This window comes from Neopsephotus bourkii, unplaced genomic scaffold (genome assembly GCF_033783945.1).
Source record: "Neopsephotus bourkii isolate Nb327-2 ecotype Australia unplaced genomic scaffold, CSIRO-AGI_Nbou_v1 NB_107, whole genome shotgun sequence".
Lineage (NCBI taxonomy): Eukaryota > Metazoa > Chordata > Aves > Psittaciformes > Psittacidae > Neopsephotus > Neopsephotus bourkii.
In genome coordinates this window covers 16185177-16209402 of record NW_026900624.1, presented here as the reverse complement: position 1 = coordinate 16209402, position 24226 = coordinate 16185177, and the positions used below count along the sequence as shown (strand labels likewise).

The 24226-nt window shown below is 51.7% G+C and overlaps 1 protein-coding gene across 3 annotated transcripts; it reads left to right on the top strand.

Annotated features, from left to right (window-relative positions):
* The first annotated feature begins 363 nt into the window (after positions 1–363).
* MGAT3 (beta-1,4-mannosyl-glycoprotein 4-beta-N-acetylglucosaminyltransferase) lies at positions 364–24226 on the top strand. 3 transcript variants are annotated; one of them, XM_061363374.1, is made up of 2 exons: positions 364–585; positions 17569–24226. In XM_061363374.1, the coding sequence occupies exon 2, from the start codon at positions 17570–17572 to the stop codon at positions 19076–19078; it is 1509 nt and encodes a 502-aa protein (XP_061219358.1). In that variant the 5' UTR covers positions 364–585; position 17569; the 3' UTR covers positions 19079–24226. The 3 variants fall into 3 exon arrangements, with proteins under 3 accessions (XP_061219358.1, XP_061219370.1, XP_061219366.1); XM_061363386.1 differs by lacking the exon at positions 364–585 and adding an exon at positions 5335–5876; XM_061363382.1 differs by lacking the exon at positions 364–585 and adding an exon at positions 5900–6074.

Below are 24226 nucleotides of genomic sequence, written 5' to 3'. Positions count from 1 at the left end.
CGGCCGCGCCGGGGCTGCGAGGAGGCACCGCGGCGCTGCCTCGACCCCGCAGCATCCTTGGGGGTCACCGCCTGGCCCGGCACTCGCTACCGCAGCCCGCTCAATAAAAGCACCCTCGGCCTCGCCACGGACCGCAGGGGCCCCGCCGCCACAAGGCGCTCCTTTGTGCGGGGACGCGGGGGGCGACCGGGCCGTGCTCCGGGGGGCCGTGCGGCGGCGGCCCCGGGGGGGCGGGCGGGCGCGCCGGGGGAGGAGACTGGCGGGGAGGGCGGCACAAAAGGGGCTGCTGCAGCCCTGTCCGCCGCTGCCGGCGGGGCTCGGCTCCGCATCGCATCGCATCCTATCCTATTCTGTTCTATCCTTTCCCGCGGCCGGGAGGAGGTGCCGGGCCGCTCCGCTCCGCGGCGGAGAAGGAGGAGGAGGAAAGCGAAGGAAGGCGGCGGGGGGCTGCGGGCTTGCCTCGCCTCGCCTCGCCTCGCCGCGGCCGGCGCCGAGCCATGCCGGGGGGCGGCGGGCGGGCCGGGGGCGAGCGGCAGCCTCGCCCCGCCGGGGGCCCGGCGGGCACCGACGCTGAGCCGGCCGGGGGTGAGTGAGTGAGCGGGCGAGCGGGTGGTGGGGCGGCGGGGGGCAGCGCACACCCGCCCTCCCCGGTGGAGCCGCCCCGGGGCTGCGGGCAGCAGCAGCGGGACCCCCCTTTTCCCCGGTCCGTCCCCCACCCTCTGCTGCCGCCACCTGCAAGTTGTGCCTCGGCCCGGGGGTGCGGCGTCATCCCTTGCGGGCACTGCCGGGGAGGCTTCCCCGGAGAGCCCCCACCTCCCGCTCCTTATTTATTTATATTAGTGTTATTTTATATTCGCTTCCCCGCACGCTCCCCCCCCCCCCCCCCATAATCCCGGCATCCCCTGCTAGGGAGCATCGGCGGTGGGGAGGGAGGCGGGAGGCGATGCTGCCAGCCCCCTGCCCGCAGCCGCTGGCTCGCCGGGGATAGAGGCACCCTCTGGCCGGGGCACTGCAGCGAAGGCCCATCTGCTGACCATGCTCGGCTTGCGAGGAGGGCACGGGCTGGGGATGCGTGCCAAGCCTGCAGCAAGAGAGAAGGAGTAACAGGAGTGTGTGCGTAGGAGGGCAAACATACATACAAATACATGTGTATGATCAGCATCAAACGGCCCCTCTCCCCCTGATCCCTCTCTGTGTCACATTGCTACAGTCCCCGCGTTGGGGGCTGGCCTCAAAGGGACGCGGGTACCCAAGTTCTCTCTTCCACTCGTGCAAGGGGTGTCAGGTCGTTTGCGGGCTGGAAATAGATGTATGTCCTGCTGGAGTGGCACAGGCTGCCGTAGCTCTGTCCTTGTGAGTTTTGCTCTCTGGGTAAGTGTGACAAGGATGATGGGGAACACGGCATCTGCTGCAGCTCTAGGCTTCTTCAGTGAGGGAGGGAGTGTGGCGCGGGATGGAGAGCACCCTTAGCCCGTGATTTTCCTCTGGGGATTTCCACAGGCTGCTTTTCTGTGAGCCATGCCTGGGTTGTTCCTGAGAGCCCTTGTTTCCCAGAGCCAAAGCCGGGGTCTCACGCTCTCCCTCCCACCCTAGGGCAGAGCCTGGGTCAGGAGAGAGCCTGCCCTGTCTCCAGCACGCAGCGTGGGTGCTGAGCACCTCCCTTCCTAGAGAATGGCCCTCCAGTTAACTCCAAATCCCTCCCCTTGAGTGGGAAGTTCAAGCCTGTGAAAACACTCGGTGGCACCACTGTTAACAAGTATGACTTGAGTCGCTAGGAACCCCCAGCCCTCTGCAAGCTGAATTTCAGATTCCCACCTACTCCTGCCCCTGTCTCCCCCACTCCGGCAGGGTGTGAGTCAGCAGGAACTTTCCATGTCCCTTCCCTGAAGGGTGGCTCTCGTGCTCTGTAGGTCCCACCTGCAGAATGGTGTTCGAGTCCAGCTGTGACTTTGGAAGAAGCACTTCAGAATCCCTGTTGCTGAAACCTGATTGCTGCCAGCTCCTCAGGGAAGAGCTGAGATCAAGCAGGGTGTGCCGCTGCTTGACCCTCAGAGAGCACAGAGGGGAGGGGAAACCAGCAGGTTACCTGTCCTCCAGCACACCTCCAGTTTCCACACACCCCCCTAAACACAGCTGTAGCAACTGTGTAGTGCTGGGAATGTGTGCTCCCAGCTGGGGTGGGCAAAGAGTAGCCCTTTGAGCTATTCCTGGGGAGCCTCCAGCCTCCCTGAAGTGTTATAAAGCAAGCTTTGAATGAAAGCTATTGCGAACTGCAGAAGAGGAGTGAAGCTGCGACTCTGCCACTGCAGGTCATAAAAGTCCCTCGAAGATTTATAGCTACTCTACACCCTCAGGTGATTTTTGCAGTAGTGGCAAGAAATCCACTGTGAGGTATAATGTTCTCTCCCTGTGAGGACTCTCAGTGATACCTGCATAGCTTGTTTATTAATGCCCTGGATATAGCAATTATATCCTTCGGAGAGGGGAGGGATTCTGGCTACCTGCAGGCAAGTTTTCTTGCCCTGTTCCTAGTGTGGAGGCCTAGCTGTTGCTTTTTGTGCTGTCGCACCTTTGGTTCTGAGTGCTGCTGAGATTCCTCTCCACTGGAGGTGCCCAGAATGTGGGGGACCGTTTCCAAACTGGGTTCAGGGGCTGAGCTGTTACCTGCCTCCCTCTCTCCCTGCAGATGGTGGTAAGATTGGAAAAAGTTGCCTGCATGGCACACAGGGGTTGCCTTAGCAAGGAGGTCAAGAAGAGGAGGAGGTGGAATATAGCACGTGTATTTGCATGGATGTTAGCTTTAGGGGATGCTAACAACTGTAAACACTTACCTACAGTACTTGTGCCTGAGACCAGGATAGCTTGGTCTGAAGGGTTGCTGGAGCTGCTCTGTGGTCACAGAGCCTGCTTAACCTAGGCCATGCACATGGCAGTGTGCACAGATACACCTCGTTTGTTTCCCTGGGGAGCGTACCTGCGAAGTTTGTGTGCTCATGCAATTCCCATATACCTTGTTTACTTTCCTCCTCCTTCTCCCACGTGCAGCTGGTTAAGTACAGTGTGACTTTGTGGCCTGCCAGGTTGATGTACATGCTGCTTGCGTGCCTTCAAGGGAAGCTTGTGTGACAAACATCAGTGGGTGTTTGCTGGGTGCATGTAGCAATGCACTTGGTACAATTACCACGGAATGCATGCACTTTTGTAGTACTTCATAAATACTACCTACAAGCAGTCATGGATACAGCAGTGGTTCAGGACAGTATGTGTAGATGTTATTGTGTATGTGCAATCTGTGAAGGACGCCTTAGAAGTTTCTCAGTCCCTCCCTTGCTTTGACCTGTCAGCAAGCAGAGAGAGAAACTCAGTCTTGTGGCAGGGCTCGTAGCTGAGTTTTCGGCTTGCTGTGTCTGAGCTTCCTCTTAGCTTGAGAATAGCATCTTTAAAGTGCACCTGCTATGACAAATTAACATGTTCCCCCGGCCCCTGCATTGGATCATAAATGTGGAGGGAGGAAGAAGGGGAATTTCATAATGGATAGATGGGGCAAGCTGGGCCAGCATTCATTCCTAAAGGCTGCCTAGGTTTTAGGTGGGGTTCATGGCTCTAAAATGAGCCCTTTGTACATTGTTGGAATCCGTGACCCAATCAGTGGGATGTAGCTGGAGGAGGTGGTGCTAACGAAGGCTGGTACTGCTGACAATTGCTCTGGCAGAGAGGAAGGCGGAGGGGGTACTGACTGGCACAAGAGCAGTCTTCTTGTCTTTAGGTCAGTGTAAGGTGCCTCAAAGGGCTGGTTCATGCTGTCAGCCCTGACAGTAGGAGTGAAGTGTGGCTACTTGTCCCCACCTGCTTTTCCCTACAGTCACTGTCACCCATTATTTCTGCAACAAAAGATCAGGCTGCACTGCATTCTTCCTGAGGACAGGATGGCATCGTGTGGTCCTGCAACAAAGTGTTACAGTGGGATGTGGAATCTGGGGAAGGTAGGCACATGGGGCAGTGCAATACAAGGGGACATCTGAGGAATGCCTCCTGTTCTCCATCGTGATGGTTCTTGGAAAGGTAGTGACATATCTGTGGTGCACACATGGACTGTGCTGTCAGGTCAGTGCTGCGGGCTGGCCTTGAGGAGCCTTGGCAAAGAGGTCAGAAAAGGGGGCAAGCCTGGGCTTTGTGGGCAGCTCTGGGTCAGGTTGGGGTGCTTTGGTAGAGTTAGGTGACTGTGTTGCTGGGACTGGGCTGTGCAGCAGTATCAGTGCTGTATGGAGTGCCAGGACCAGATGCTTGTCCCAGGAGCCAGGGCAGAGGTGCAGTCCTGGGCCTGCTGAGTTATCCCTTCTCCGGGAGGAGGTGGGAAGAGATGCTGCATACTGGATCAGCAATGTAGGGTGCACAAGAGCACTCCATACCTGAATGCCTGTGGAACGGACTCTGGCTGCAGCTCTTGGGAAGGCAAAAAACCTTCCTTTCCTGACTTTGTGCTCCCTGCAGTGCAAACCCTTTACTGCCCTCAAGCTCCTCCTGAAGCACAACAGGTACCTCCTGTTCTTCAGACCTCTGAACACCTGGAACACGGTGGGTGTATTTGTGCTCAGAAACTTGCCTGGTAAACCTGATAGGTGAAAGGGAGTGCAGCACTGCACTCTGGGCTTTCATCAGGAAGGCTGAGGGAAGGAGCAGCATAAAGGGGACTGGCTGCCTTACAAAAAGCAAGGGCTTGTTCTCAAGCTTTATTCCCTGCTTTAGAATGGCAAAAATTAACTGAGCTGCTCACTGTGGGGGCCTTGGCCTTTCATACCAAGATTACACAGACCACTCCCCCCCCCAATTTGAATAGGCAGCTTTATGGGCTTGGTTAATATTCCCAGTTTCCACAGCTAAGGGAGTGCCCAGGCCTGTGTTAAGATAGGCTTTTTTAATGTTTTCTTTGGGATTTTTCTTTTCCAAGAAATCGGGCATGCCTGTTGGGTATGACCAGACAGAACTCTGCCAGCATGCGTTTTCAGCCTGTAATGCGTAAGCATGCAAGCAGCAGGAGAGGTGGATGTGGCTGTCCGGAGATGGGCAGTGGGGGCAGCTCCTCTTCCTGAGGATTATCTGTGTCTTGCATTTTATGACAAGTTTTCTCTCTGAGGGCCTCAAAGCATACCCATTAAGCTTCTTTTAATTAAGCAAGCCCCTTACCTGAAGCAGAGGAAGTCTCTCCCATCTCCCATCCAGGGAAACTGAGGCACAGAGCAAGGCTGCGACATCCCCGCTGGCACAGTCGGGGGCTCAGCAGGAGAGCAGTGTGAAACGCACCACTTCCTGTGCTTGCGTCTCAGAAATCCCAGAGAACAGCCCGGTGCGGTGCTGAGCCAGGGGTTATCGATAACGTTCTGGTCGCTGCTTGGATCCTGCTATCCTTTTCACTGCAGATATCACCTCCTTCTTGATCTACTGCCTAATCTATAATCCCAGCTCCCTGCTGCCTTTCCCTCGGAGTGCTGTTTTCCCGTTTGGTGTGTAAATCCTTACAGGTGGGGCCAGGGTTAGCGAGCAGAATCAAACTCTGTCATCTCTGTAAGGCTTTGGGGTAATTTTTATCTTGGAATATTGCTGGTTGTGTCTTGCATGATACCAAAGCTGCAGCGAGCAGATTTGAAGCATACTGAAAGACTAATGCAAATTAGACGTGCTGCATAACGGCTTCAGCAACTGTGAAACCTATGATCTAAAAGCAGGTATCTGCTACACTGACTTTATTGGTGTTAGGATCCCCTGTTTCAGCATGCAGATCCTGGAACTGAACAGAAAGCAAGAGAGACAGCATGGCAAAGAGACATGAAAGGGAGTCTCTGTCCTAGATGCTGAGCCCTTTAAGAAAGAAGGGGAAGGTAAGCTAGAGCCCTGAGGTTTTAAGCTGGTTGTGCTGAGGCTGAAGAGAGGGCTATGGTAGTGCTTTCAATTCCTCCTTCCTCTGGCAGAAATGCTTCTAGCTGGGCAGCAGGGAAAAAGAGGAGGACAGAGGCCTCTGCAGACTGAGCGTGTTGGGCACATGGACAGATCTCGGAGGCTGCAGGAGCTGGGTAAAGGTAGGGCTTTGGGAGAAGGGTTTGCCTGCATAGGGGCTGAGAGTGGATGGTGCTTGCTGTGTGTGAGGAAGTCCTGTTTTCATGGAGCTTGTAGTGCCAGGGCCGGCTGTGAGGCAGAGCAAAGGGCAGAGTAAATCAGGAGAGCGGTGCCCTGGAGTGATCAGTGTGAGCTGCACTCTGTTGCTTAATGACCCCATTGCCGAGGGAAACCTCTGTGGCCCTGATACTCAGGGAGGCAGTATCTCCCAAAGGCAAAGGAGTGGGACAGCAAAGCAGACCGTAATTCTCTCTGGTTTCAGCTCAGCCTTCCCTGTACGTTATTTGTGCTGACAGAACTTCCTTTTTTCCTGCCTCTGTAGTAGTTCAGTTCCCTTTTTTCCTTCCCACCTGCCCTGGCAGTCCTCTCCTCCCTGTCTCACTGTGCCGGTGCCGTCCGGCTGCCACTCTCGCCAAGTAACCATGATCAATAGAGGCGAGATGTACCAAGCAGCTTCACTTGAAGGGCACATGATTTGTTGCTTTTTCTCTCGGGGCCATATGAGGTCCCTGGAGAAGAGGTGGGTTGAAGGAATTGCTATTTCCCCATCAGTCCCATGTCCCCAAATGCCTCCTGTCGTGCTGTTGTTTGGTGCAGCCAGCCTGTTAGTAAGTGGCCATTGTGCTTTCAGATATGTGCTATTGGCACGGAGCCTCTGTGGCCTTGAAATCCCTGTGTAGCAGCAACTTCTAGAGCAAGGGTTGACCACACCTGCATTCAGCTTGGCCAAGGGGATGACGGGATTGCTTTTGCATAATTTAGAAGTCTCTTGAATTATTTATAGTGCAGTTGTGCTCTGGAACAGAGTCTTCTCGCTTCTCATGCGTGTTGGGGGAAGAGGGGGAAGGGGTGTTTGTCAGCCATCCAGAGTCTACCACTTAGTGATGAGGAAGTGCTGTAGGTTTCCTTTCTGCCCATGTTTGTTCACATATGCCTCCGTGCAGCTGAATTGCCCTGAAAATCCAGTTCTAGTTTCCACATCACTTAGGGATGTGTGTGGTAGTGCAGAGCATCTCCATGACTTGGGGCTGTGTGAGAGGTTCCTGAGTTCAGAGCCATGTCTTTGCAGTAAGGAGATGGTGTCAAGCTGGAGACAGTGGGATTTGGTCCCTTGATTCAATTACAGTGCTGAGTGTCTGGGGCAGAGATCACTGGGACTGTTCTCTAAAATATTCAGATGCTTGAGAGCCTATTTTTTCCCTTCCAAGGTCCACCTTGTCCTCCCAAAGTGTTTTTTAGCTTTGGCACGACACGGTCCGTTGGACCTTACAAGAGCTTATCAGGACCTGAAGACATGAAAGATCAGGTGGTTGAGCAGCAAACTGCACAGCTGAAATTCCCATCACTTCTCAGTGGTTGAACCCTGAACAGCAGCCAGCTGAGGGCAGAGGGAGACTGGGGCAGGTTTTACAGAGGCTCTCGCAGCAGAGGAGCACTGTGAAGATGAGCTGGGCAGGCTAAGCACCCACCCCAGCTAGGTATCAGCATCATGCCTCTTGGTCTTCCGCCTCACTGTGGCAGGTTGCTGTACCATGCAGATGGGCTGTCCCGCTCCTGCCCTGTTTGTCCTGGTGACTTCAACATGACCATGGCTCCCCCTCTGCCTTGCACGTCCTTCTTGCCCACCATCAGTTTTCGCAGTGTGCTCACACATTGGTGTTCCTTTTCTCCTTCCTTCTTGACCTGGATGTGGCAGCTTCTCAAAAACCGAATTCAATATAAATGTTTGTGTTGCTGAAGACCTGAAGGGAGGGAAAGGGCTGAGGGTGGAAAGGGAAAAGAATTTGGCCTGCAATCAAGTGATTGTGGCAGTGAACTGCTCTGTCTACTGCACTGTTGAGCAGAAATGCTTCACTGTTTTTTTTCTGTATGGTGTCAGTTTGTGGCTCTTTCATTTGGGGAGGAGTTAGCCAGACAATCACCAGATGAGCCATGGACAAGCCATGCTGCCCCACCTGGCCCTGGCATGGTTTTCAGGTTCTTCAGCCTGAAACAAAACCTATTCTTTCATTGAATGGTTTTACCTCACCGGAGATGTTGGCAACTGCCTAAATGCAACATTTCTCCGTATCCTTCTCAAGAAATAAAACCATGTAAGGGAAGAATGGGAATGCAAATTGTCCCCAGAACATGTGTGATGTCCAGAATGAAGATAGTTCTCCCCCTCTTTCCCTGTAGACCTGCTCCCAGATCTTTCCACTTGGTGTAATCTGGCGATCAGGGTAGTGCTTTGCTTAGTGAAAGGGAATGTTTGTACAGAAGAAGTAAACATATTGTTGAGACCCAGGCCTACTGCAATGCCTGTAAACAAGATCCAGCCATCTGTGGGAGGCAGGAGAGAGATTTACGTGACCCTGAGTGAAGTGCATTAGGAGGCTTTTGATTTCATTCTGGGAAACTGCCTCTTTTCGTGGTACCATATGCCTGTTACCGGCATAGAGCTGTTACTGAAGGTTTGATTCGTGTGGATTTAATCCGAGGGGTTGTGATGCTGCAGTCAGAAGGATAACATAAGCAGGGGGTTGCCTCTGCAAGCCAGAGCCCGAGGTGCTTTGCAGAGCCCCCGAGCCTGTGCCCTTTGTCCACGCCGGAGGTGGGAGTCTGAGCTGATTTACTCCTGCCTTAGGGCGAGGCATTGAAGAGCTCTCTGCCTATCAGCACTTTCTTCCCGAAAATAATAGGAAAGTGAAGCGGCAGCGGGGGACCCGGGCGGCACTGTGTCCAGGCCTTGCTTAAGTCTTGAAAGAGGAAATGAAGAACAAAGGCAGAAGAGACAAATAAATAAGGGTCTGTTCTTGGTCCAAGAAAAATGCCCATGCGTTCGTGTAACGTTCTCGGGAAGACGTGACACTCCCAGGGCTGGAGTTAGGTTTTGGAAGTAAAAGGGAAGGGTCAAGAGGCAAGAGAATGGGGAGTGTGGAGGGAGCAGGGGATGGGAAGGAGGGAGAGACACCCTGGAGAAACCTCTCGGCATGGAGTCAGGTTTCTCCGGCTGTTCCTGTTGAGGAGGGGTTAATGCTCTTTGCATGGGATTGGCTGGTCACCAGACATTCAGGGAAGAGGGGGATCTGGGGGCTGCCAAGCGGGACCCCTGTGGCCTGAAAGGAGGGGAGGAGGGGAAGGAAGAGGCTGGGAATACTCTTCTAAACAGTAATAGATCGGCTACTGTGGGAAAGTGAGCACACTGCCAAACCCCAAGTGGTTGGTGATGGATGGGGGAGGAAAGAGGGCGGGAATGGGTGGCCAGCGCTTCTCCATGGCCGCTAGGATCTTGCTGCTGTTCCATGGCCTCTCGTTATTTATTGTCTTCCTGGGGTTTAATTACTCCCCTCCTTGATCTGTCTTGGAGAGCTTTTATCCCTGGGATGCACAAACAACTGCCACCCGCTTCAAAAATAGCTGGAGGCAGCGTGGTTCCTGCCTGCCTGCCTGCGTGGGTCTGTGCACTCTACCCATCACCATGGCATCAAGTGTTTCTTGCCTCCTTCCTCCTTCAGCTGCCTCCCCGCAGGCCCACCGGGCAACCGCCTCACCTTCCTCTGGGCTGGCTGGTCCAACCTGCGTCTCCCTGTTGCTTGGGCTGTTACATACTCCCCAGGGACTCTCCTGCTTTCCTTTGCACAGGGTTTATGTGCGTGGTGTGGCACGTGGCTACCATGTGCTCCTCAGAGCCCAGGGTCCAGGAGTGACTGTGGGCCAAAAGTAACGATGCTTGCAGCAGCAGTACATGTTTGTGCAAGCACTTGCCTTATTCATGACATGCCCCTGCAAGCACTTGTAATGTTTGTAGCAGTAGAAGGAACATGTTAGAACATTAGAACATGTTTGGGCAAGCACTTGCCTTATCTGGAAAACCAGTTGCATATGATTGGTTGAAAAGGCGCTGGATCAGTAAAGCCATTGCCTGATGATGGCTAGGCAGAATACGATAAAAGCCTGTAAGCTCACTCAATAAATGCCTTTAGTTGCACCACAACTGGAGTCCATGCCTCATATGCCACAGGTGATCCTGACTTGGTGCTCCTGTTGGTGCTGTGCTCAGGATTTGGTTGGCAAACCCGCACTGCCTGCCAGGATCAGCCTTGAAAGTAGTTACCTGCTGCTTCTTCCAGAGCCCTCGTTGAGATGTAATCCTTCCCTGATGCTGCTGAGAAGAGTTAGTTCATGGTATTTGAATGGGGGCCTCACCAGAGGTTTGGTTAAATTAACAGTGCTTAAAAGAAGGCCTGTAGGTTTGAGCATCTTGAGGATGTATCTACACGATACCACGGTTTTGGTGAGAAGTGAACTTCTGGTCAGCCGCTTCTTCCATGCCTAAGCATTTTCTTGAAGTTTATTTTTAACCTAGCTAGATCTGCTGCTGATTTGGCTTTAAAAGCAGACTTTAACGCAATTGACAACTTGGATTCACACAACTGACAGCTGAGGGGTGGTGAGTGAGGGGAGAACCTATGAAACAACAGCCTGTGTTACCACATGCCTCACTTGAGGTCTCTGAAAGCATGATTTTCTTTTGTCCTGTGACAAAATGGTTTTGTCCTACCCTTCTCTGCAGGACACTGAGATGAGATGGGAGTTCTTCCATACTTCTTTAGTTACCCCATGGCCTGTCTGAGGACATAAGTTGCTTCTTCGTGTAGTTTTTTTGTCCCTTTATCCTTTCCTATTCCTCATCTCATGATGGAGCATTCCTTCCCTGTAAGATCCCAAAGTCAAGAAGCAGAAGAACTAGCCAACTCCATTTCGCACTGCCGTAACTGCTGCACTCTTGGAGCAGTGAGCAGCAGCAGTACTGTATTTGGCTGGGAGAAGGACCTTGCAGCCTTGGTGTATGTGTACTACAGAGTGCAATGAGCAATGCCTCAGCTCATCCTCTGATGTCCTGAGAGACTTGATCTTGGAGCCAAGTGGTGATGCAACCTCCAGGGCCATCACAGCAGTCTTCGTGGAACCAGATGTTTTGAGGAGGCAGTAAGCAGGGCTGAGGAAAAGTCTTTCCAGGATATTAGGCGTAAGTGAAGGAGAGAAGAGGATAGAGGAGGTGCTGCTTCTATCCAGCAGATTGGTGCTAAGAAATTTAAACCGTGGCTTCCGAGAGCATGTAAAGGATCAGAGTGTGTTGAGGTATTTCTGGACCCATGGATATTTCTGTACTGAGACTGGCTTTAGCTGGAGAGAGATTAGTTACAAGGGAGCCCAGTACAGCTGAAGGATACTGAGAAGATCTAGCATTGGAACTAGATGATCTTAAGGTTCTTTCCAACCCTAACTATTCTATGATTTGATAGATTCCAGTGGAATTTTCTAGCTTGAAGTTTTCTTTAGCATCTTGTACCCTTGTGGTATCCACATACTTCTTGGATAAAATTAAATTAGTGTCTCACAGACCATTATTGGATTTTAGTAGAGCTTCCTAGTCTTCTCTGAGCAGATCTTCTTTTAAACTGGGGGCTGGAGAATTATATAATTATGCTGCTATTAGTATTATGGTAGTTATAGTAGGAACAATCTGTTCGAGTGGAGGGTTTTATAATGGACTCTGAAGGTGTTCAGATGCTGGTCTATTGAGCTGACTTATGGAAGATCAGTGTTGAGCCAAAATTCTGTTAACAAAGACCACTTTACCTCCAGGTCCTGGGTACTGTGTACAGAGGGTTAAGAGCTGCTTTGTTCCAGCTGGACAGTTACCTCACTGAAGCTGGAGATGCGGCATCTGAAATAGCCAAGGCTTAGTTCACCAAAGAGCAGGACAAGACACTCAAGAGAACAGTTGAAACAATGAAAGCCCATGAGAAGCGTGGAGTCCAAAAGTACCGTGCTTTCAGGAACTGAAGAGGTGAGCTGCCACAGTACTTAAAAAGACAGAGGCTTTGTGTTGCATCTGCCTTAGTTTCTGTATGCAGTAGATCTTAGCTGCTGGCATGGAGCACTTGGGTTTTCCACAGGAATGCATAGTAGAAGACACCTGGCTTGCTTTTTGACCACAGATGCTACTGATCTTCTGAGGCCTTGCAAGATCTTGCACACATCTGGAGGCTTGTGGTTGATGTGATGGACCTCATGTGTCTGCCTTCACTGGCAAGGGGGAAGGCAATGCCTTTGTTTATCAGCTGTTTCCTCACCCTTCCCAGGACAACCCCACCTTTAGGTGTCTCTTTTTTTTCCATCTGGTTTTCTTCCTGGCTTGATGCCACCCATTAATACTGCGTGGATGGCAGCTCTGGAAGTCAAGTGGATGCTGTGGCATGGCACCATATGGCTGCTACTTTGGCACTCTGTTGAGAGTGGTTGCCTTATATCTTTGCTGATCTCCCTGTTGAAAGCGGGGGGGAAGATGCTTAGAACAGAGCCTCGTTCTCCCTTAGGCTGACCTGACTTGAAGAGTAACAGTGCTGGATGGCTTGCTCCAGCTGGTTGTGCTGGCAGCAAGTCAGTGTCACCTTGTGGTCAGTTGCCTTGAAACTGCAAAGGAAACGCATAGCATGAGATATTGCTGTTTCGCATTAGTGCTGTGGGCAGCAGCTCCTGATGAAGGTCGCAGAAGAATGTTGCATTCTGTCCTTGAAACTTGAATGGAGGCTGATGCGGGCCTCCTTGCATTCAAACCACCTTGTGCTGTGACTGACGTCCTCCTAGCTTGCAACCCCTGGAAAGGCCACGGCATCCTTCGCCTGAGAGAGATGCTGAGGCCTAGCAACCCTCTGGTACATCCTGCTTCTCTCCGCTTTCCCTGCTCTCCAGCTTTGTAGGGTAATCTTCTCTTCCTATCCTTAAGCAAAGCACAGTCCTACTGCCCCTGAGCTAGTCTATAGCGTTTCAGTTGTAGACAAATAGTAGGTTTTCTAGTTTCTCCTTGCTTCTGTGGGTGTTTGCAGGACAAAAGTAACTTGAGATTATAGTGTTCTGAGGTACTGTGATGATGGCAGGTATGCCTTGTACTTCAGAAACGTGGAGCCCGTTCATTTATCTCTAGCTGGAGCAGAGAGAGAGTTTGGCCCTCAGCGTGGAGTGGGGGATGGAAGTCACTGCTGGATTTTAATCGGCCATGTGAAAGTAATTCTAATGTGAATTGTTGCTTTGTGTTAAAAGTGTCTGAGCAATGAGCAAATATGGTACTCCATGGGTGTTATGGGGTAACTTTAGGCACAGGAGACGAGCATCTCCTGTATCAGGGATAAAAAGAAGCTTCTGCTCTGACTTGTCCTCCGCAGCAGCTTTTCTCCTGTAACCACAGGAGAGGTCTAGGGAGTCTACGAGTCCCATGCCGATAAGGTGGAGTGTGGGGTAGCATGCATGCAGTGGCCTGTCGCATGGCCTCTTGCCAGCGTCCTCCAGAAGAGAACATTAGGGCTGGTGAACTGCCAGCTCTTAGTGGTGCATATCTTTCTCCCTGGCTCCTTGAAGAATCAGGATATGATTTCAGGATAGTATAAATCAACCAGTCACTTGATATAATGGCAAAGTAAAATGGTAACAGGTGCCTGGGGATAACTCCTGTGCATACCACTTCTAGCTTCCCTCCTCCTCTGAAAGCCCTTCCCCTGCATGGTAGAGACGTAACGTCAAGCAAGGAAATATCAAAGGGATCCCTTACGAGAAGAAGCTTTCAGCTTGTCTTGCTGAGACCGAATGTTGCTGAAGCGGTTTATAACTGCGTGTTCCCTAAAGAGCTTTGTCTTAATGGAGCTGACTGTGCATACTCCTCCTGGCTTTTTCTTCTACTTGAACATTAAAGCTGCTCTTGCTGTTGTTTCTAACCTGACAGCAACTTGATCACTTTCTCTGAGATCAAGTTGACTTTCTCCCCCCCCTCCTCACTCAAAATTGTCAGAAGGGAGATATCTCTTCTTGCTGTTTTCTATGTTCCTGGTAACTGATGGCTGCTTTGTGACAGATCAGCTGGGCTCTTTGATGACAAGCTAAGATGTCTCCCTGACTGGTACCTCCTGTCGTATTTCCACCATACATAAATGTTCTGGATGGGGATGGTGGGCAGTAACATCTTCCTTCCCTGCTGGCCTATGTCTCCAACTAGCTACCACTCAAAGACACCTCTTTGACTGCAGCGCTGACCAGAGGATATGGGAAAGCAGATGCGACTCATGGCTTTTAGCACTTCAGCCCACCCAGGGGTACATGTCTGTTCTCCACTCCCTGGCAGAGGAATCCCTGGCATGTGAGAATGGAGGTGGTTCCCAGGGAAGGGGTTTCAAAGAGAACAAAGCTTGTTTCTTTGCTTCCCTCCTTTAGAGGAGGGGATAGGAAATGAGTTTATGTTCCTAATCCCCAACAAAGACAACTGAGCAGGGAAAATTGCCCCCTGGGACATGTCAGCAGCAAAACAGCAGAGGGTACTGCGGGGCCAGCTTGCTTTGGCAGAGCTGCAGTGGAGGGCTGTGCACACCAGCAGTAGCAGGGAGGCAATGCAGCTGTGCACGGCTGAGTTTTGCCAATGGATGAGGAGCTGCAGAGCTGTGTGTGCTGAGCCTGACGGATACTGATGTATGCAAATGTCAAGTGAGGAAAATATGCTTTACTTCCTAAGGCCACGTGTCCCGCTATGTTGACATGGCACACCACATCCCAGAAAGGGAAGTGGTTTGAATGTCAGGAGTTAAGACCTTTTGTCTGGGAATTTACCGTGGCATGTGGAGCATCACAGCCGTCTGGGAAGAAGATGGAGATGTGCTTTGTGTGACTCCTTTAGCACCTGCCCTCTGGGCTGGGCTGGCCAAGAGGAAGCTGGCTGCCCTGCGTTTGTGTGTCCTGCAGGAACTGGAGTGAAACCAGCAGGACCTGGCAGCCATTGGGGTTGCCTTCTTGGAGCAGACCGGCCATTTATCTTGCCTGGGTTTTAGCATCGGAGAGGGCAACCTGATGTCTGGATGTGATGCCTTGGAGAAAGAGCAGGATGCCTGACTGGGGAAAGCTGTACTAATTTACCAGCAAGGGACGCTTCCTCCTGACAACCAGTTGCTGTCAATTTAGTGTTTTCAGCTTCCTTGTGCCCTTCGCTTCCCCACACAGCAAAAAGCTGGTGACATGCCAGGAACAGGCACTGGATAATCCTCTACCTTGCAAGTGATCTCACTGCTCCAGCAAGACATTAATAGAGCCTTAAGGAAAAAAGAAATATAAATACCCTGGACACAAGAGGATGCTTTGGGGGTTTCTGCAGCTCCTTGTTTTGTCCCCATGAAGAAAGCTTGTCAGCAAGCCCCAAGGTGGTCCTTTACAGCTTTGAACAGGAGAACATCAGCCCCTTTATGGCTGGGCCATCCCAAAGGTGGCCTTCCACCAGCTGGACCGCAACCGGGTGTGTGTGGTCAGGTTGTGGAGCTATGGAGGTGCATGCAGAAGATGAGGACCTGCCTTGGCCCCTGAGGAGAGCCACTGTATCCTTCTTCCCATCCTGCCTGACAAAATGTCCTCCTGGGAGCAAGCGAAGCCAGGACCCTGTCCCTCTGCTGACCTCTGCCATGTCAAAGTATATAAACAGCTGCAATAAACATTAACAAATAGGATCAAGCAATCTCTTTTTCTTACTTCTTTTTTTACTCCCCTCCCATGGCAGTGCTCTGACTTTTCCACCAGCTTCAGGCTTGTGGTCCCCCCCTTCAGAGCTTCATGTGGGACTCCTCACTCTGCCACCTGGGCGTGGAGGACAGTGTTGGTGGATGGTGGTTCTCACTAAAAAGGTGACCACAAGGCATCCAGAAAAGCTTTTCACTGAGCTGGAAGGTATAACCGCGGTCAACCCCTCGGGCCAAGTCTGCATCGGAGCCATCTGTAAAGAGCCAGATATGTTTTCTTTTGGGCAGTTGCCATCTGTCTAAATGCTTTATGGCTTTTCACTTTAGTATTAAATTCCCTCCAAGTTAATCAGTAAACGCACTTTGCTGTATCCTACTTAATATCCTTTGAAGCAGTGGCAGCGGGCTGGGTTCTTCTTCCCTCTGCTCCTGCCTGGGGACACGTGTCAGCTGTGGGGCAGGGGAGCAGGACAAGCCCCTGTGTGGGGCAGCTCTCGTGTGTCCCCAGGGGTGGGAATCACCTTCTGCAGAGGAGCTGCTGGCATTGCTGCGCCGGGTGGAGGGTTTGTAAGTGATGGCATGGGCCACGTGGTGTCTCTTGGGAGCTTTGGCCCTGGAAGGGGATGGTGGATGGCAGAGAGTTGCCATGGGGGAGCATGTTGTAGAGGGGGTACGGTGGTACGTGTGGTGTGTGTGGGGTTCAGAGAGGGTCTCTGCCTCTTTGCCTGCTGTTGCACAGAGGGTTTCATGCTCCAGGGAAGAGAGGACAGCCTCCGCATTGCAAAGGGCTTTTGGTGACCTTGTTCTCCTGCCCACCTTTGCCCCAACCTTCCCCTCCTTAAAGAGCAGAGGGCAAAGCCTCTTCTTTTCCTTGGCAAAGCATTGGGTGAGCTTACTTTTTTCTTCTTTCTTTCTTTCTTTCTCTTGTTTTTTTTTCTTTCCCTTTTTTCTAGACTGTAGTCTTCAATCACTTCTCTGCCTGACAGCAGCTCTGTGCTCCCTGCCTGGGCTGGAGGAGGGGAGGAGGTGTAGGGAGAGGATGAAGGCAGTATTTCATGTTGTTTGGAGGGAAGGGTTCCGCGCTGCTGGTTTCCTGCTGGCCTGACATGGCTCTGTTACGATGGCACTATATTACCGGTGGAGACAGCTAGGTGTTTATTTTAGCCACCTTGATCCAGATGCAAAAAAACTTCGGTGTCTGGTACCCAAAACAAAAAGCAATGGGCAACATTTGGGAATACATTGGATTTGAGAAGGATGGGAGAAGACTAAAAGTGACAAAATCTCATTTATTTTTGTTTCCTGTCCCCCACATGAACCTGTGTAGCATTTCCTAGGAACAAGTGTGGTTTTCAGGGCGTGTGTTGAGCAAACACTGAAATAATCTGGGGAGAGTAGGTGTTTTCCTGGTTCTGGCAGCCTGGCTGATGATCTCGGTCCTTTAAGACTTCAAGACATTTCAGATGTGTACCCTCTACTCTGTCTCACCCTTCCTGCTCTCCACTTTCTCTTCATCTTCCTCCAACACCCTGGTGATGCGGGGTCTGAGGAGGCCTGCGTTCATTTTGTTTCCATAGATGAATAGGGACAAATCTGCCAAGTGTGGTGAGTTCACTAGATCATGAATTCCTGTTATTGTGGGTTTCCCATTTTTCTACCCTGTCACCGGTGCCTTTCTTGTCTTTGTGAGTTTATAAGACTGTGACTCCTCTAGGAGAGGTTCAGCTTGGTGTAACCCAGCCGAGGCAAAAAGCCCACTGAAGATGGCAGGAGTGGGGGGAGTATTTTGGATTCAAGTCTCGAAGATGCATGCTGAATTTAGACCAGCTTTCTGCCATCCCCAGCCTGTCTTTCTACCAGTGGTAAGCTTTTTGCACCTCAGTAACTACTGAATGTGACTTTCCTTTTCATGGCTTTTCCACAGGATGAAGATGAGACGCCATAAGCTCTTTCTGACTCTCTGCATGGCTGGTCTCTGCCTCATCTCCTTCTTGCACTTCCTCAAGGCCCTTTCCTATGTCACCTTCCCCCGGGAGCTGGCTTCGCTTAGTCCCAACCTTGTCTCCAGCTTCTTCTGGAACAATGCCCCCGTCACGCCTCAGGTCAGCCCTGAGCCGGGGGGCGCAGAGTTCCTCCGCACACCCCTGTACTCACACTCCCCCTTGCTCCAGCCCCTGCCACCCAGCAGAGCCAGCGAAGAGCTGCACAAAGCCGAGTTTGTACTGCCAGAAGACACGACAGAGTATTTTGTCCGTACCAAAGCCGGTGGCATTTGCTTTAAACCAGGCACCAAGGTGCTGGAGAAGCCACCTGTGGGAGGGCGGCTGGAGGAGCGAGCGGATGGCGTGGCATCAGGGCGGCCAGCTCGCAAGCCATTGAGCGCCAGTGGGACCAAGCGGCGCAAGTGGGTGGAGTGCGTGTGCCTGCCTGGCTGGCACGGCCCCAGCTGCGGGGTCCCCACCGTGGTCCAGTACTCCAACCTACCCACCAAGGACCGCCTTGTGCCGCGGGAGGTCCCCCGGCGTGTCATCAACGCTATCAACGTCAACCATGAGTTTGACCTGCTGGACGTCCGCTTCCACGAGCTGGGAGATGTGGTGGATGCCTTCGTGGTGTGCGAGTCGAACTTCACGGCCTACGGAGAGCCGCGGCCCCTCAAGTTCCGTGAGATGCTCCTCAATGGCTCCTTTGACTACATCCGCCACAAAGTGCTCTACGTCTTCCTGGACCACTTCCCGCCTGGAGGCCGCCAGGATGGCTGGATTGCCGACGATTACCTGCGCACCTTTCTCACCCGAGACGGCATCTCACGCCTCCGCAACCTGCGCCCGGATGATGTCTTCATCATCGATGATGCCGATGAGATCCCAGCCCGTGATGGCGTGCTCTTCCTCAAGCTCTATGACGGCTGGACGGAGCCCTTCGCCTTTCACATGCGCAAGTCACTCTATGGCTTCTTCTGGAAGCAACCAGGCACCTTGGAGGTGGTCTCGGGCTGCACCATGGGGATGCTCCAGGCTGTCTATGCGACCGACGGGATCCGTCTGCGGCGCCGCGAGTACTACACCATGCCTGGCTTTCGGCAGTACGAGAACAGCACAGGACACATCTTGGTGCAGTGGTCACTGGGAAGCCCCCTCCACTTTGCTGGCTGGCACTGCTCCTGGTGTTTCACCCCAGAGGGGATCTACTTCAAACTGGTGTCAGCCCAAAACGGGGACTTCCCCCGCTGGGGTGACTACGAGGATAAACGAGACCTCAATTATATCCGGGAGCTGATCCGGACTGGTGGCTGGTTTGATGGTACTACTCAGGAGTATCCTCCTGCTGACCCCAAGGAGCAGATGTATGCTCCCAAGTACCTGCTCAAGAACTACCAGCGGTTCCGCTACTTGTTGGAGAACCCCTACCGAAAAGTAGAGGGTGCTGGGTGAGGGCACTGGGGCTCGTGTGGGAAATCAGAACTTCACAACAAAGGGAAAGAGTTGGGTGTTTTCATCTGTTCCTTTCTTTGTTTTCTTTGGTTCTGGGTGGGAAGTGCCATTTCTCTGGGGTCTCTGCCCTCCCTCCCTTCCTTCTCTTCTTCCCTTCACCCCAGAGTGATTCCTGGGGATACACTTACATGAAGGGAGGCTTGGGCAGGTGGAGGAGAGATGGTAGGGACCTACTCTGGTGGTAGGATAAAGACTTTCTTGCATCTCCTGGACCTCTCCTGCTGGCTGGAGAGACTCTCTGCATCCAGCTGGTGGGTTTTCCTCTGCAGGAGGCTGGGGAGAGAGGGCAGCTCCTCCTGTCCACCCTTGTCCTTTGTGGATTGGAGCAAGCACAGATGCAAGCTTGAGCTATTCAGTGAGCATGTGAGTCAGCAGGCACAAACCGATGCGAGTGATCACGTGTGCAGATGTGTGTCACAGGCATTTTTTGGATGAGTGAATGTGCAAAAGCATCTCAGTATGCGTTTATTTTTTGTATACCTCCATGTTCAAAGGGTATTTTGGAGAAGGGAAATCCTTTGCTTCCAAGGTGTCCTCCCCAAGACGCAGCCTCTTCCCACAGGCTCAATGCATCTGTCCTGGGCTCTATCTTGCCCTGATGAGTCCTCCCCAGTCCTGGAGCAGGCAGACAGGAAGCAGAGGAAAAAGATGATTTTATTTTTTCTTTAATTATTATTAATTTTTTTCTTTTACTCCTTTTTCACCCCTGCCCCAACAACACTGCACTGGCTTGGCCCACAAGGCGCTGAAGCATCTTCCCTGCAGTACGTGCTTCTGCTGGGGCTGGGACAAGCTGCAGGGGAATTAATCAGACAGTGGGAGTGTATGTTTACAAGTGCATGGTTTCCTATGTGCATGAGTGCTAACATGCATGGGTTTGGTATGCACGTGGGCATTCGTTACCAGTACTGAAAGGGAAGGGGACAGAGTTGGGCCTGGGTATGTGTGCTTTTAGAAAATGGGGGGATCTGGGAGCTGCAACCTCCCGTCTTGGCATGGGTGACTTTTTGGGGAATTCACAGCAGAGCAGTGCTAAAACACATGGGACTGTTGTGTGCCTCTTTGGCTGCCTCTGCAGCCTTGTGGGCTGTGCCTGCTGCAGGGTTGGTGCTTACATGTGTTGGCTGTTCCTTCTTGCTGTGGGGTAAAAGGGAGAGGAGAAGGGCAAAGCTCTGAGTCAGCAGTGGGTGCCGTGGGGAAACACAGAGCCTGCCAAGGCACAGGGTCCATCTGTCTGCTGTTCAGGTGTGAGGGAGCTCATGGAGCCATGGGCAGACTCACCCTAGGCCATGAGACTGTTTTGGGACCATGATGCTATCCAGAGAGCCTGTGCAGCCTGGGCCATGCAGACAAGACCATACAGGGGAGCAGGGATGTCTGTCTAGCATTTGACAGTGATGGGCACAGTCAGGATCTGGCCTGTCATGGTATTGAATTGATCCAGCTCATTGAGGAGGCAGATCTATGTCTCCACCCTTACCACCCTTCCCTAGCAGATGGCTTGACAGGGTGTCCAGTGCCTGGGCTGTAGCAGACAGAGGGTGACAAACATGATAAACTTGCCCTGTTAGCCTTGCAGTGGAAAGACTAGCTCACATACCAAGCAGAGAAGTGAGGATCATAGGAGGAAAAGGAGGAGGAAAATGTTGGCATAAGGAGGAGTGACCCTGAAATCAGGCCAGCTGTGCTGAAGCAGGAGGGTTTCCATTGCCATTAACTCACCCCATCTGGGCTCCGCATTCCTGTGTTGTCCAGCCCATTCCCACCCTTGTGCCTAATTCCTGTCTTTGTATCTCTCTTTTTCTTTCCTATTCCCATCTTTAGAGCAGTGAAAAGCATCAATAAAAATAACTTGATTGCCAAATAAGACCAAGACTGGAACAGAATGAAGATGAACATCTTTTTCTGATCACACTGAGATGAAGGGTATCTTAGCTCCTTCCACATCTCATGTGCTATAATGCCTGCTTAGGTGAAAAAGATCCTCTTTCTGTTGTTGTTGTTCATGCTGTGTCTTTCCCACAGGTAGAAAAGCTCCTTTGGGAACTGAGTGGAGGGCAGCTTTGGAAGGCAGAATGCTTTTTCCCCAAAGGGAAGCTGTGGCTCTTCTAAGTCCAGATTTGTTGATGCAGCAGGAGGAAGTCTTTCAGAATCATGGGGTCTTTGTGCCAAGCAGCTGTGTGGAGGTGTTTAGTGTAGAGAGATGACAGAGAAACGGGGACCGAGCTGGCAAAGGAGGAGCCTACATGGAACAAGATGGGAGCAGCAGCACTGAGGCTGCAGCACAAGGGGAGCGTGCTTTCCCCAGGGCAGCCAGAGAAGAGCAGGTGTGTGTTAGCTCCCGGGATTCAGTAGCAGAAAAGTATGGAAGGGAGGAGCTGTTTCTCATTTTCAGTCTTGCAAAAGAGCCTGAGGTCTATTCTCAGACCTTTGGCTTTGCTTTATCTAAGTGACAACACCACAAGCCCAATGGCAGGCTTTCCTGACAACAAAAGACAAGGCAGTGCCTGGGTGTTTTGGCAGCACCAGAGCCCCGTGGAGCAGGGGCTAAAGTGCATGTGTGCTGGGGCTGCACCTTGTTTTCTTCTATAGTGGGAGCAGCCTCTCCTCTGATACCAGCCCTTCCCATTAATAGGCATCCTTGTGGATTTTTAGTGCACTGTTTTGTCACTGAGGTATCTTGGGAGTTCCAGATGAGCCCACGCCTGCAATATCTGCATCTCCTGTTCTTGAACTACAGCCTGTTGCCTTCTCTTGCCTCTCCTCCATTATTTACTCCATCGTTCTCTTATCTTTTCCTCTGAATTGCTTCTCCCTTCTGCCCCCTCGGGCAGGATGAGAAGGTCCTGCTGGAATAGCAGTGCTGGGGCTCTTCTGCAGGACTCTGGCCCTGTCCTCCTCCTAGACTTACTCACTTCCTTATTCTTAGGAAATTAAATATAAAACAGACTTCTGTTGTGGTGGGAGGAAGGGGCTTTACAGATGAAATGCATTCTTTTTTGTTTCTCAAGACTCACTTAAGCACTTTTTGATTTAAGGCCAAACCAGTCAATGTTTCTATCTAATTTGTCTGGCTAACCCTGTGTTTATTATCCTTAGGGAGCCTGTGTGCTTGTCATTAAAATCTTCCTTCTTGTCCCTGGAGGGAACGGGTACTAGCAAGCTGACTTTTGCGCAGTGATTTCCCAGGGTGGTGGTTTGCCCTCTGTCCAGCCTTGCCTGCACTGCTGTGCTGGCACATCTGTAACCAGTGCTCAGGGGGTCAGCCACCCTCCCAGACAACCTCCACAAGAGGGAACCCTTGTGGGGTGGTGAGAGCAGCAAAGAAGGCAGGTTTGTGGTGGATCCTCATTTCCCAGTGCTGAGCTCTGAGGTGAGCATTGAGGCTCATTGATTTTGCCTGAACCAGGTCCTCAGGATTGAGAAAGGAAGGACTAGAAAACTCTGTCCTGCCTGTGCACTGGAACCGAGATCAGACCACCAGAGCCCAATGTCTGTTGGCTGTTGCAGCCATGTGCAACAAAGCCACATGCCCACTGTCCCTTTGGCAGCAAAGCTGGCATGTGGAAGGAGGAAAAGCATCACCAGCCTTTCCCTGCAGCTCTCTTCAGCCTCTCTTGATTTTCTTCCCCAGAATCTTTCCACCTTCAAATTAACTGATGCAAAGAAGGGCCAGGTAGTAGATGAAGCAGTGTGTGAAACCCCCAAGCCTTGCTCTTTCTGTCTGCCCATCTCTGTTCTTGCCTTTCTTTGTGCTTCCCACCTGAAAAAGGGATTGTGTGCCTATGCATGGCTGTGGACCAGGAAAGTCATCTTCCTTTTTTGCCTGCAGTGAAGGAGAGGACGTGGGCTTTGATGGACCTGCAGCAGGTGAGCTTGCTAAAGCAGAGGAAACAGGGCAGGTTGGCTGTCTTTGCCCCTGTGAAGGGCTGGGTAATGCCATACCCAAGTGACAGACAGAAAAGATGGTATGTTTTTGTGCCTGTGTGGCTGTTGTGAAGGAAAACACACTCACGTCCACTCTTACTGTTGCTTTCTCTGATCCCTGCGTCCTCCTGAGGTGTTTGCTGTCATGCAGCTCAGGCCAAGCTGCTCTTAGGTCTCTGACAGGTAAACAATGGTACCTTGTGGCTTCTGGGTATTGTACAAGTTGGGGTGGAGGGAGAGTGTCAGAGCAGAACGGGTATCTGTTCCCCTCTGCGCTGCTTGGCGTGTCCTTGTGAGATGGTAGTGTCTTTTCCCCTCCTGAATATCCCCCAGGCTCTGTCCCTGTCTCCCAGCTCCTGCCAGCAGTCTCCGCAGCTGCTATGCCTCTGCACTGTGAAGATACCTGTCCAGGGTCACTCCTGGTCCTATTAGTGAACACTGGTGGTGAAGAGGGAAGGGATGGCTCATCCTGGCTTCACTGACCTCGAACCATGGCAAGAAAGGAGGGAAGTGAATGGGAAAATGGATCCTGAATCCCTCCATCATTGTGTTCTCTCCACCCCTCCCAAAAAATCATCACTCTGATTTCTAAGATGTTGGAAAATCTCGCTCTTATTATGGAAAGAGAGGGGGAGCTGGAGGTAAGGGGGTGGCAGGAGGGGCTCAGATCCAGCACCAAGAAAGGAGAGCTGTTTCTAATGCAATACACTGACATTTAAAGCTTTGGGGACTACAGATAATGGATTAAGAAGGGATGTAAAATACTCTGAGAATTCAAACCACTGTTTGTTCCTTCCTGTGCGGATGATGACAAAGTTTCATCCCGGAGGTAGTCCAGCAGCACTTCTGAGCCTGTGGTCCACCTGGACCTACTGGTGGTGTTGCCCCTGGGGTGGCTCCAGAACACCCTGCTTTGGCAAAAGAATCCGTGGACTTGCCAAAAATAAAATCAAATAGAAAATAAGAGCATCTGCAAAGCTCCTTTCCACTCTGTAATTTATAAACAGCAAGTAATAATGGACTTTTTGTAAGGATAAATCAAATGTACATTCTGAAATCATTTTCTCTGTAAATGGTTGGACTTCATTTCACCCTTAAAGGGATGCTTAAAAGGAGGAGATAATAATAAAAAATAAAACCTTTACAAAGTATGAAAGGAAA

Coding starts and splice junctions, on each gene's coding strand:
- MGAT3 (XM_061363374.1), top strand. CDS start 17,570: ATGAAGATGAGACGCCATAAGCTCTTTCTGACTCTCTGCATGGCTGGT.